At 40.1% G+C, this 13,550-nt stretch overlaps 1 protein-coding gene across 2 annotated transcripts in view; it reads left to right on the plus strand.

Annotated features, from left to right (window-relative positions):
- Window positions 1–13,550, plus strand: part of UGGT1 (UDP-glucose glycoprotein glucosyltransferase 1) — a 123,734-nt gene that overhangs the window by 88,536 nt on the left and 21,648 nt on the right. For both annotated transcript variants that reach the window (XM_019931819.3, XM_019931820.3), the window contains 6 exons: window positions 3,201–3,303; window positions 4,360–4,439; window positions 5,832–6,021; window positions 10,444–10,602; window positions 11,192–11,277; window positions 13,014–13,098. In XM_019931819.3, the coding sequence (XP_019787378.1) occupies window positions 3,201–3,303; window positions 4,360–4,439; window positions 5,832–6,021; window positions 10,444–10,602; window positions 11,192–11,277; window positions 13,014–13,098 (703 nt within the window). The remainder of the gene's footprint in view (window positions 1–3,200; window positions 3,304–4,359; window positions 4,440–5,831; window positions 6,022–10,443; window positions 10,603–11,191; window positions 11,278–13,013; window positions 13,099–13,550) is intronic.

The following is a 13,550-nucleotide window of genomic DNA, read 5'->3' on the forward strand; positions in this document are numbered from 1 at the left end:
TTTTGGTTTTTTTTGGTCTTTTATGACATTGACTTTTTTGAGAGTCCAGGCCAGTTGTCTTGTGGAATGTCCCACAGTCTGGGTTGTTTTCTCATGAGTAGACTTAAGGTTAACTTGTCTTGAGGAAGAATGTCTACAGTTGATGTATCCAGGAAGGTGTATGTCCTGATTGCACCTTAGGATCACCAGGGAGGCTCTAGATGCAGAAGCCTGCATCCTGCTCCGCTGTGACTCTGGGTTAATGAGTCTGGAGTAAGTTGGACTTTGGTTTAATTGACCTGTGCTTTCTCACAGCCGGTCCATGTGGGGATAAAATTTGAACTAGTGACTCCAGGCTAGAATGGAGATCCTCTCCTTTCTCACTGGCTGTGGCTCCTTGCTAATAATCACCCAGGTTGGATGTTACCCACTAGCACCATCCTCTCTTTACTCTGTATGGTTTCAGGAAGTGACATGGTCTGGTTACTACCACAGGAAACATTCCTAATTGACCTGCCGACTTGTTTGCCTGTCATAGCCAAGACCTGAGCTAGACCTCTTCCCTATTTAGCACATCGTTTTCTCCATGAGTCATATATAATTAAAATGTCCTAATTACAAATTCTATTATGATGCAAATTTCAATTAGAGAAGTTATTTTTATTGGGGTCGTGTTAGTTAAATGAGTGTTTGTTATACTCAAGTCAGAAGTTTCTTACTTAGGCAAGAAACAAGAAGTCTGAATTACTGGTTATGTATACCCTTTCCCTGAAAGTGTGGTCCATGGAACAGGGCACTGTCTGTGAGCTTGTTGGAAAGGCAGAGTCTTCTGGCCGCAGTCCAGACCTCCTGAATCAGAATCTTCATTGTAACAGGATTCCCCAGGTGACCCCTGCGTACCTTAAGATTGGCGAAGTGCTGCGTTCCTTGACGTTTGCTCTACTCACCTCTCAAAAATGTGGGTGATTCCCCTAATGTTGCTTCTGTGTCTGTCACTTTCAGCCTTATTCTGGTCTTTTCTCTGATGAATACAGCAAGTATATTTAAACATCGTGTTGTCAGTTTATATTGTTCTCCGTTTCCACACCAATATTCCTCTTTTCTTGGTGTTTGAATTGCCCTCTTTTTTGCTGCAGAGATGCGGGGGTGGTTAAAAGACCTTACAGGGTCCGTTTCTGAGGATGTCTGTTGTGGGTCGGTCACCTAGAGCACTGGCTCAGGACATGGGTATGCCGTACAGAGCTCTACCCCTACCAGCCAGGCTTAGGGGCCTGACCCACACGCTGTGCTCTAGAGGACTGTTGGGGACCCCTCTTCTCGTTTCCTTTGGGAGAGTTTGTATAATGCTGTTCTCTAATGCGCTCTCCCTTCTAGATTCTAGAGTACCACAGGAGGTCCAAGTTATCTGACGGCAGCAGCTCTTATACTTTGGCTTTTACTTAGAGAGTTTGTTGAAATGCAGATTGCTGGACCTACCCCCAGAGTTGCTGGTTCAGTACGTCTGGGTTGGGGCCTGACAATTTGTTTTTTTACAAATTCCTGGGTAAAGCTGATGCTGCTAGTCTGGAGCCACACTTTGAGAACAGCTGTATTAGAGGGAAAAAAATGTATTGGAATAATTATTGGTAGCTGGAATTATCAATACCAAATTGAAAGCATGTGTTGCAGTACAGTCACAAAGCTATTCTGACGGTTATTTCCAAAACAGTTAAGATTTGAAATGACCTTCATTACCATTTAAACTGTGTTTACCCAGTTTTATTAGTTATTATGTTCTGTTTTGAACTTTGTTTTTATCCCACTGGATAAATGTTTTTGCATAAAAGTGGTGATTAATTTCAAAACCACATTAAAATAGTGTTCAGAGTAAACAAAGATAAGCATTGATTAAGCAATTAATGTTTTGGGAAAATTGGATGTATTTTTAAATCCTTTCAAGTTTATTCCTTTTTAAAATGTATCAGAGGCTCCTGCTTCTCTTAAGCCACCTAAGTCAAAGTGGCTTTAGAAGGAGGTCATGTAACTAGAAATTACATGTGGGGAAATGCATGTTCTCCCCAGAAATCCTAGGAGTTGTCCTTTTTCACTTAACTAAGAACAGACAAAAAAATTGCATAACTTAATGCTGACAAGATGTAGTGAAGTTCATTTCTTGGCCTTGTAAAATTGTTTAGTTCTTCAGGAAATGTGGTTGACGAGACATATTAGCCACAAAAATATTTGTGTCATTATGACTCAGTAATCTCATGTCTAGGACTATGTTAATTCTCAAGAAATTTCCAAGTGTGAAAAAAACTGGATGTGAGAAGTTCTTTACAGGTTGAAAGGCATCTAAATGTTCAGCAGTATGGACATATATACACTACCAAATGTAAAACAGATAGCTAGTGGGAAGCAGCCGCATAGCCCAGGGAGATCAGCTCGGTGCTTTGTGTCCACCCAGAGGGGTGGGATAGGGAGGGTGGGAGGGAGACGCAAGAGGAGGGGATATGGGGATATATGTATATGTATAGCTGATTCACTTTGTTATACAGCAGAAACTAACACACCACTGTAAAGCAATTATACTCCAATAAAGATGTTAAAAAATAAATAAGTAAGTAAATGTCCAGCAATAAGGAATAGCTTGAGTAAACTACAGCAGGTTCACTTGGTAAATCGAAGATTATTTCTTATTCAGGATATTGATGTATAACAACATGGAAAAATCTTTATAAGAAACTTTTGGGGGAAGGAATGAAATCATTATAAAATTGCTGATATCCTGTAGGTGCATCTCATCTTTACATAGGCATTTAAGGAAGACTATGTAGAAATATGCCACAAAATGGTTGAGTTGGGATGGTGAGATTTTATGATTATTTATTTCCTTTTTCACTCTTTCGCAAGTTTCTGTAATATTCTTATGCTCCTTTTACTATTTAGAAAAGTCAATTTCTTCTCTCCTCATAACCTTCTTGCCAAGAAATAAAAATTGGCATAATGTAACTGTCAAAAACAAACATCAGAAGCTTTTAGAGGGTTTTTAAACTTTGTGGCAGACCTAATCACATAGTTGACCACCATGTAACCTTTTGTTTTAGATCTAAAGTTTTTTTGAAATGTTAAGAGGGCTGATTGGTTGTGTTGGATGTGTCATCTCCCCACCCCATCCCCCCCAAAGAAATCAACTGTTTCCTCTTTGCCTCCAGATTAATGTTTTATCTTTTTGATCTCTGTAGTGCAATTAAACTGAGGCCAAAGGAAGGGGAGACGTACTTTGATGTCGTGGCCGTCGTTGACCCTGTCACCAGAGAAGCGCAGAGACTTGCCCCGTTGCTTTTGGTAGGGACAACTGCAGAGGCAGTTTCCGTCATCTGTGTCACATCGTATTTACCGGAAGTGGTCCCATACCCTGAGATTCTCTGCGAGCATCGTTTTCCCTTGGTTATCTTTAAAGGGCATTGGAAAGTGCTACAGGGCATCTTGGGCAGAGCAGATGTTTTCATAAAGATTAGTAATGGCTCTGAAAACAATTTAATAACCTCTGAAAGTAGGTACAAGTTTGGTTGATTACTTCATGTAACTAAGAAAAAAAATTTATTCAGAGCAAAATGTCTTTGAATCAAATTTATTTTTGCCATACTTTATATTGGCGAAGAGTAAAAAGGTAAAAGCATTCTGCTTTATCATTTTCCTTTCTTATAGCTAGCATTTTTTTTTGTAATGTGTCTTTTTTTTTTGGTCTGCGTCACACGACTTGTGGGATCTTAGTTCCCCGACCAGGAATTGCACCCGGGCCCTCGGCAATAATGAAAGCACCAAGTCCTAACGACTGGACCACCAGGGAATTCCCTGCAGAATGTCTTTTAAATATGTTATAAGATATTGCAACTTAAAAAATTTTAAAAGAACTCTGCCAAAAATATAGTTGCCTCAATTTTTTTTTGAGTTGTGTTTTTTTTAAGTTTTATTGAAGTATATAATCACTTAACCTTTTTTGTGGGTATTTGTCTGTGTTTTTTCCTATGATAGTCTGTAAGCTGCACTGATGAACCTTTAAACTCTTCCTTATGTAGACAGCTATATCCATTGCCTGTCTTGCTTCCCCACATATGTGGGAGCAGTTATTTGCAATGACCTATTTCCCATGTTTTTGTCCACGTGATATGTATGTGTGGTTTAGCTTGTGCACTAGAGCTGTGATTTCTAGGGATTTATCCAGTGCAGACTTTATAACATTTATTATCTTTGTATTTTTGCTTGAGATATTAAGAAATGTTCTCTCTCCTAACTTAGTGTCGATACTTTTCTGAAGAGACAATGTAAATATTGTATCTCAAATATCAGTCACTTTGTAGGGAAAATTTTTATGTTTTGTCATCTGGTTTGCTCTTTTAGGTTTTAACTCAGCTGATCAACATGAATCTAAGAGTGTTTATGAACTGCCAATCTAAACTTTCCGACATGCCTTTAAAAAGGTAAAACAAAGTGTTAAGAAATCAACCCCTGGAAAAAATCACACTCAATCTGAAATTGAATGTCAAGGATCAAAATGGGTTTATATATGGACCTCATATTTGAAAAAAATCACTTATTTTGAAGTTCAGTTTTCCTAAATTTCTAAGAACTAATCAAAAGTTCTAAGAACTTAGTGTGAGCGTGGGAGCATTTAAAGGTGGAATTAGGGACTTCCCCGGTGGCGCAGTGGTTAAGAATCTGCCTGCCAACGCAGGGGTCACGGGTTCGAGCCCTGGTCCGGGAATATCCCACATGCCGCGGAGCAGCTAAGCCTGTGCTCTAGAGCCCGTGAGCCACAACTACTGAGCCCACATGCCTAGAGCCCGTGCTCCGCAACAAGAGAAGCCACCGCAATGAGAAGCCTGAGCACCGCAAGGAAGAGCAGCCCCCGCTCGTCGCAACTAGAGAAAGCCCGCGCGCAGCAACGAAGACCCCACGCAGACAAAAATAAATTAAAAAAAAAAAAAAAGTGGAATTAACCCAGGCCACTTGCACCTGTGGTTTGCTTTCTTTCCTTTTTTTTGTTTTGGTCAGAATTACATAATTCTCTAAAAACATTTGAATCAATGTAGCTATTAAATTTACCTTAAAATGTGCTGTGGTGTAGAAAGACACTTGTCTATATACTTCTTCTTAGAAGAGCAGTCATTTCTAAGTTGGAATGTATGTGGTTCATTTGCATGTATCTTGAAAGGAAGGCAGGCTTATCTGCGTACTCTCTGAGCTTTGGAATGGTCATTTGTGAAACAGGTCATCTGGAAAGCAGTCAGTAGTAATAGTGTAGCACATCTGGGGACTGTGGTAAATTGCCACCTTGCGAATGCGCTGGCTTCTATAGGTTAGATTCTGAGTGAATTGAAGCCGTGTTTGAAAGTGACAGAAGGGTTCCAGCTTTCACCATTATCCTCGGATAAGAGCAATGTTTAAATGATTGCATACAGTGTTTTCGGGGCGCGCCCGAGAACTCAGCCACCATTTAGGACTTTGTTTTTGAGAGAGAGGAAAGTGAGTTTCTTTCACCAAGGGGAGGCAAGCACTCAGGCGAGGCAAGTGCTCAGGACATGCTTGTGACTCCAGCAACGGCTGCCTCCATCCCCCCATCCCCCAACAGGGCAGGAAGGAAGGACCTCCCCTCCCAGCCGGACCTCCCCTGCTCTCCTCTCCCGTCTGCAACAACCACAGGATGTACATTTAGGTCAAGAGGTAGTTTTGGAAACACTTTTTTCAGTCTGGAAGGAAGCCCTTCCAAATCCAATTTGTCTTAAGCCAGTTGTTTACCTGTGTGGATGCGTATAAACTCAAGGACTGTGGTTGCATTGGAAAAAAATTCACATCTTTCTTTTCCATTTCAGCTTTTACCGTTATGTCTTGGAAGCAGAGATTTCTTTTACTTCGGACAATAGCTTTGCTAAGGGTCCAATAGCAAAATTTTTGGATATGCCACAGTCTCCTCTGTTCACTCTGAACTTGAACACACCTGAAAGTTGGATGGTAGAGTCTGTCAGAACGCCATATGACCTTGATAACATTTACTTAGAAGAGGTAAGAATTATCTTTGCTTCCCAGTGTCTAACCACTACTGTAAAGCCTGTTGAAGATGTAGCGGTGGTAGTCTCTGACTGAACAGACTGGATCACAGTCTAGGTGGGCTTCTGAGACAGTAGTGTTCAGGTATAATTGTATTTTTATAAATAACAGCCTAATAGATCTAATTCACATACCATAAAATTCACCCTTGTAAAGTGTACAGTTCAGTAGTTATAGTATATTTACAGAGTTGTGCAGCCATCACCACTGTCTAATTTTAGAATATTTTCATCACCCCTAAAAAACACTCCATACCCATAAGTAATCACTCCCCATTCCCCTTGCCCCTGGCAACCACTAATCTACTTTCTTTCTCTATGGATTTGCCTGTTCTATTACATTTACCTAAATAGAGTCATATATTTTGTGACTGGCTTCTTTCACGTAAATTATTTTCAAGGTTCATTCGTGTTTTGGCATGTATTAGTACTTCACTCCTTTTTATTGCCAGATAGTATTCCATTGTATGGATACACCACATTTTATTATTTATTTATTTATTTATTTATATGTCACTGATAAACATTTGAGTTGTTTCTACTTTTTTACTAGTATGAATAATGCTGTTATGAGCATATGTGTACAAGTTTTCGTAGATATGCTTTTATTTCTCTTGGGTATATACTTAGGAGTGGGATTGCTGGATCATATGGTAATTTTATGTTTAACTTTTTGAGGGATTACCAAGCTGTTTTCCAAAGTGACTGCATCATTTTTCATTCCTGTCCTAATCACAAATGATGTTGAATAGTTTTTCATGTGTTTATTGGCCATTTGTGTATCTTCTTTGGAGAAATGTCTATTCAAATCCTTTGCCTATTTTTAAAAATTGGCTTGTGTTTTTTTTTTTTTTTGCGGTATGTGGGCCTCTCACCGCTGTGGCCTCTCCCGCTGCGGAGCACAGGCTCCGGACGTGCAGGCTCAGCGGTCATGGCCCATGGGCCGGCATGCGGGATCCTCCTGGACCGGGGCACGAACCTGCGTCCCCTGCATTGGCAGGTGGACTCCCAACCACTGCACCACCAGGGAAGCCCTGGCTTGTCTTTTAATTGTTGAATTGTAAGAGTTCTTTATATATTCTGGTTACAAGTCTCTTGTCACATACATGCTTTACAAATATCTTCTCCCATTTTACAGGTTGTCTTTTCAGTTTTTTGAAGGCGTCCTTTGAAGCACAAATGTTTCTAATCTTCATGAAGTCTAATTTACCTATTTTTTGTTGCTTGTGCTTTCAGAGTTATATCTAAGAAACTGTTGCTTAATCCCAGGTCACAAGAGTTTACTCCAGTGTTTTCTTCTAGGTCTTTCACAGTTTAAAACTCTTACATTTTACTTCTTAGATTCATTTTGAGTTAGTCTTTGTATATGGTGTGAGGCAGAGTTCCAGCTTTATTCTTTGCATGTAGATATCCAGTTGCCCCAGCACCATTTGTTTTAAAAACCTATTCTTTCCCCCATTGAATGGTCTTTACATCTTTTTCAGAAATCAGTTAACCCTAAATGTGAAGGTTTAATTCTGGGCTCTGAATTTTACTCCATTGGTCTCTGTGTCTGTCCTTAGGCCAGTACCACACTGTCTTATTTACTGTAGCTTTGTAGTAAGTTTTGAAATTAGGAAGTGTGAGTTTTCCAGTTGTGTTCCTCTTTTTCAAGATAGTTTTGGCTATTCTGGGTTCTTTGCATTTTGGAATCAGCTTGTTAATATCTGCAGAAGAGGCTGCTGGGATTTCAATAGGGATTGCATTAAATCCCTAGATGAATTTGGAGAGATTGCCATCTTAACAATATTAAGTGTTCTGCACCATGAAAATGGGATGTCTTTCCATTTATATAGGTCTTTAATTTCTTTGAACAATATTTTGTAGTTCTTAGTATACAAGCCTGTATAAGATCATGTCATCTGCAAATAGAGTTTTACTTTTTCTTTACAGTCTGGATGCCTTTTATATACTTTTCTTGCCTGATTGGAAAAGAATTTTTTAAATTAATTAATTTATTTTATTTTATTTATTTTTATTATTATTTTTTTTTTGCGGTACGCGGGCCTCTCACTGTTGTGGCCTCTCTCGCCGCGGAGCACAGGCTCTGGATGCGCAGGCTCAGCGGCCATGGCTCACGGGCCCAGACACTCCGCAGCATGTGGGATCTTCCCGGACCGGGGCACGAACCCGTGTCCCCTGCATCGGCAGGCGGACCCTCAACCACTGCGCCACCAGGGAAGCCCTGCAAAATTTTTTAATTACTGATTCAATCTCTTGTTGTAGGTCTGTTTAGATTTTCTATTTTGTCTTGAGTCAGTTTTCAAAGTTTGTGTCTCTTAGGAATTTATCCATTCTATCTAGGTTATCTAATTTTTTGGCATGTAGTTAGTTATTCATAGCATTTTCTTATAGTCTTTTTTATTGAATAGTGATGTTTCCTTTATCCTTGATGATTTCAGTAAGTTGGCTCTTCTCTCTTTTTTTTCCTGGTCAGTCAAGCTAAAAGTTTGTCCATTTGTTGATATTTGTGAAGAACCAGCCATTGGTTTCATTGGTTTTTCTTTATTGTTTTTCTGTTCTCTGTTTCATTTATTTCCATATAACTGTATTTGAAGTCTCTAAGGTAAGTGGTCCTTTTTCCCTAATCCATTTTCAAAGATAGTGCAATTTCATTTCACTGATGTCTCTTCCCAGCCCTCACTCTACACCTAGCTTAGAGTATATTAACAAAGGAATTAAAAGACATGGTCTTTACTTCCAGGGAGTTTACGGTGCCTCAGAGCCTCCTTCCTTTTTAACTACATTTGTCTCTGTGTCTGCCTTAAATATCTCTTATTACAATTGAAGCCTGTTTTCTGGTTCTGTCTTCTTGGGAATTGGGAGACTGGAAACTTGAAGATAGTTACCAAAGGAATTAGCAGCCCTCTTATCATGAGGTTGAATAATTCTAGTTTCTTTAAGTAGAAACCCTTAGGTACTAAGTTGTTGGCAGGGAGAGAGAGAGAAAGAGAGTGTGTGTGCACGTGCGTGTGTATGTGTACATACGTACACACCATATTTTTAACAAATAGGGAGACCTGGAGGAACCAACTCTTGTTGAAGAGACCACACAAAGCACTAAAGAACAGTGCATAGAAGTATAGATCAGATGCAAAGCAGGTTTCTTCCGGGGCCTTCCTTGGTGGTCCAGTGGTTAAGACTCTGTGCTCCCAATGCAGGGGGCCCGGGTTCGATCCTTGGTCAGGGAACTAGATCCTGCATGCCGCAACTAAAAAAAAAAAGATCCCGCCTGCTGCAACTGAAGTTACCGCACGCCGCAACGAAGATCTTGCATGCTGCAACTAAGACCAGGTGCAGCCAAATAAATAAATAAATATTTTTTTAAAAAAAAACCCAAAACGAAAACAAAGTAGGTTTCTTCCGTATCTCCCAGAGTTTTTGCTCCTCTTTCTTAGGCTTCCTCCAGTTTCTCTGCACTCCATTGAAAATACAGAGCCTGAGACTCGTGAGCATGTGGAGCATTGCAGTAACATGTTAAGCTCCAAGGAGCTCACTGTTAGGGTTAGGTAGGGTCATAAAACCAAGCCTGAGCTAGCCTGGGGTAGAAACTCTTCAATTAGCTAAGCCCAAGCTGCCCTAAGACTTTGTAGTTGTATCCTGTTTTCTGCAAGAAATTAGCAAGAATTTAGGCAGTCGGTGCAGCACGTGAATGGTTTTATGCCATTACGGAGCCATTAAATTCATCTTGGACGTTTGCATTTAGAATAGCAATATTTTCAGCTATATTCCAAAGGCCAAGATGAATTTGCATTGCTCTCTGATGTTTTTCTGATCTTTCTCATTGTTTCTCTCTTTTCTCATATGAGCTGATCCTTGTAGGATTGTTTTATCTATCTTCTCCATTATTTGCTTTTAGATCTGTTCGTTCATTTGGCAGTTTTACCTTACATGCTTTTTTCCCAGTACTCCTCTTGTAGATTAGCATCTTATCCTCTCTGTACTTTTGGAGTAATCTCCTTATTTTTTTCTGTGTCCTTTTTCCTGACTCTCCTTCCAACCCACCGTAGTTTCTAAAATTGTGTACTCTTGCTAACTACCAGCACAATCAAGATACAGAGCATGTCCATCACTCCAAAAGGTTCTGTCATGCCCCTTTGCAGGTAACCCCTCCTCCTCCCCCTGGCCCCAGGCAACAGCTGATCTGCTTTTTATCCCTATAGTTTTGCCTCTTATTGAATTTTTTATAAATGTGATCATATGGTATGTTGCCCTTTATGTCTGGTTTCATTCACTTTGCATAATGCATTTCAGATTCATCCATGTTGTTGCATGTATCAGTACTTTGTTTCTTTTTATTGCTGAGTGGTCTTCAAGTGATTTAATTTTGATATTGCAGGTGGACAGCGTAGTGGCTGCTGAGTATGAGCTGGAGTACCTGTTACTGGAAGGTCACTGCTATGACATCACCACCGGCCAGCCCCCACGGGGACTGCAGTTTACCTTAGGAACTTCAGCCCAGCCAGTCATCGTGGACACTATTGTTATGGCTAATCTGGTAAACGATCAGTACATCCAGTGGTGATACTCAGTCATGTTAATTTGGGCACTGCGATTTATGATAGAGCAATTAGCATTCTGAACATGAGGGAGATTAAAATTCATGATGGACTGAAGTTTTCTTTTTAAGACAACTTTCTTTTTCTTTTTAAGACAACTTTCTTTTTCTTTTTAAGACAACTTTCTTTTTCTTTTTAAGACAACTTAAAAAAAACTTTTTCTTTTAAGACAACTTAAAAGAAAACATGCTAGAATATTCTACTCTAACCAGATTGGCTCCTGAAAAAGTATTGCTTATGAGCCAACAGCGTTTTTCCCTTCTTTTTTTTCCTTTTGATTGAAGCTTATTCACACATCATGCGTTGCTTCTTCACTGAAGTACAGCTAAAGGGCAGGCTTCTTGGCTTGACGGGCCAGTATTTTGCTAGTGTTTCTAATATGTAGATTTTAAGAGTTGCATTCGTTTGTTAACCATCTTATTTAAAATAAAGGTGACTGATATTTCAGAAAAAGAAATAACTGTCCCTCAGAAACAGCATTTTGATGTTTTTAAGAGCACTAAAATTTGTCTTGTCTTCTTGTCCTAGGGCTATTTTCAGTTAAAAGCCAACCCAGGAGCTTGGATTCTCAGACTAAGGAAGGGACGTTCTGAAGACATTTATAGAATCTACAGGTAGGATTAAATGATGCAGGTACATTTTTTTTTAGAACATTCTGCAATGAGAATCAGCTTGAATTGAATACTACACCGGCAGTTACCCAGGCAATAAGAATTTAATTTGCAATTGTATGTGTGATGAAACGGTGCTTTTCTAGGAAATTAAATGTGGGAGACTTGTCAGGGTATAATTGGATAACAAGCAGTGTAAATACTAACAATATATATAGTTAAGTTTGACTCTTCGGTCATTCTTTCGTGCTAACAGTATCCCAGGATGAAATCATTCTGTCACTGTGATGAAAACCATAGGCAGATGAGAAAGTGAGTCATTTCAAGAAAGGAGAAAAGAAATGAAGAACAGTCAGACTTTTCAACCCTGGATAGTATATTTCTCTACCCTGAGTGAGTTGCAGATTGACAAGACATGTAAGCTTTGGCCGTGGAACCTTGGTGCGAGCGCTTGTCTTTCCAGGTCTGAGGTGGTACAGAAGGTACTCCCAGAGCATTGTCGGTAGCCTGCTTTTTGCTTTAAGATTTGCTACAAGTGACTCTTAGTTTAAAAAAATTATACTGCCTTTTAAAAAGGTGTGATCTAAATTCTGCTTAACACAATTTAAATTAGTATTAAGCTATGTGAGAAGACTTCATGCCAATTCATTTCGGGAATGATTTCCATTAGAGTTTATTTGAGAACATCATCCTGTTGTGTCTTCATTGTAGCTTCATAGTCTTTACTGACCCACATGAAAGCTTTGTGGATTTCTGCATATTTCTTACCAAGAAAGTAGAAGATTTTTGTATTATAGTAAAATCTTCATTGTACATAGTAGGGTTTTCGCCTATTAATGTTTTCCCCAAAAGCTTATGTGTTGTCTTTCTAAACTCCGTCCCTGCTGTGTGTCCTTTTCCTGGCCAGGCCTCCTACGGTGGCCAGCACCTCACAGTCGCGGGCTCTCTTCCTCCTTTGCTTCCCAGGCTCTGGAATGTTTCATGCTCCCTGTCAGGATCTCACCTTTGCCTGAGAACTTTGCTCTCTGCTGGATGACAGTGAATCCAGTGAATTCATGTTCTATCGTGGCTTTCTGTAGTTATCACATTAAAATTTGGTGACTGGTAATTTTAGGCATTACAGTTGATTAGTAGGGAAATACTGTTTTCAGTTTTTCCTCCTCTGCCCTGTCTGCTTGCAGACAGAGCTCGTTAGAGTTCTTCCTCCAGAGGATGGGCGCCAGATCGAGTGCAGGGCCTGGGCTTGGCTGTGTGCCTCCAGGAAGGACAGAGTAGAAGCGTTTACAAAACTCTGAAGTAGAGCCATGTCTTGCTACTTGCCCATTACAGAGCAGTAGTGATGCGTTTCCGGTGACGGTGCAGGGGCCCAGGCCCCCAGGCGCTCCTTTATCGAAGGGCGCCGTGCTTGGCTCAGACCTCGTGAACACAGACAGTGGTTCCGTGCTCACGATGTGCTTGCCAGCACCGGGAGCCTCTCACTCAATGGAAGGTCATTCAAAGAGGGACTCAAGAAGGACGTTTGGGCTGTGACCGGTTGGCACACTCAACGTGTAAGGATAGAGAATTTGACAAGTGCTTCTGCGTAGCTTGAAGGGGTTTCCTGCAGATTGGAAAATAATTTGTTCAGAAATCACATAAAGACGATGGACAGATATGGGGGGTTGATATCAGACCATTTACTGCATTTTGAGGCCTGTGGTTTGTGACATCCATCTTCCTTCCTTCCTTCCTTTTCTAAGTCACGACGGTACAGATTCTCCACCTGATGCCGCTGAAGTTGTTGTTGTCCTCAGCACCTTCAAAAGCAAAATCATTAAAGTGAAGGTGAGTTTGGTATATTAAGGCAGCCACTCTATTAAAGTTAGTGAAAGTAGCAGTAACTTGGTATTTAGTAGCTGTTATGTAAAAATACGTATCTTGAAACCAGCCCCAAACTATGTGAGGTGATGGAATGTGTTCACTCCAGAAATTGTGCTGTTATTATATATTCACAATATATACCTATACCAAGTCATCGCGCTGTATACCTTAAATTTACAAGTGTTACTTGTTCATTACATCTCAGTAAAGCTGAAGGAAAAAGAAAGAAACCAGCCCAAGACTTTAATTCACCTTTGGAATTTTACTGTAGCGTTTATAGGAATGCACTTGAAATGCAAAATGTCTTTTTTAAATATGAGTTTGTGGCTTTCTTCACCTGAGAGGTTGCGCCTTTTGGGTTATCTCAGTGAGCAGTACAAGTCTCGTTTTACATCAGATGTTTTCATAGATACTGC

Source organism: Tursiops truncatus, chromosome 7 (genome assembly GCF_011762595.2).
Source record: "Tursiops truncatus isolate mTurTru1 chromosome 7, mTurTru1.mat.Y, whole genome shotgun sequence".
NCBI classification, from domain to species: Eukaryota; Metazoa; Chordata; class Mammalia; order Artiodactyla; family Delphinidae; genus Tursiops; species Tursiops truncatus.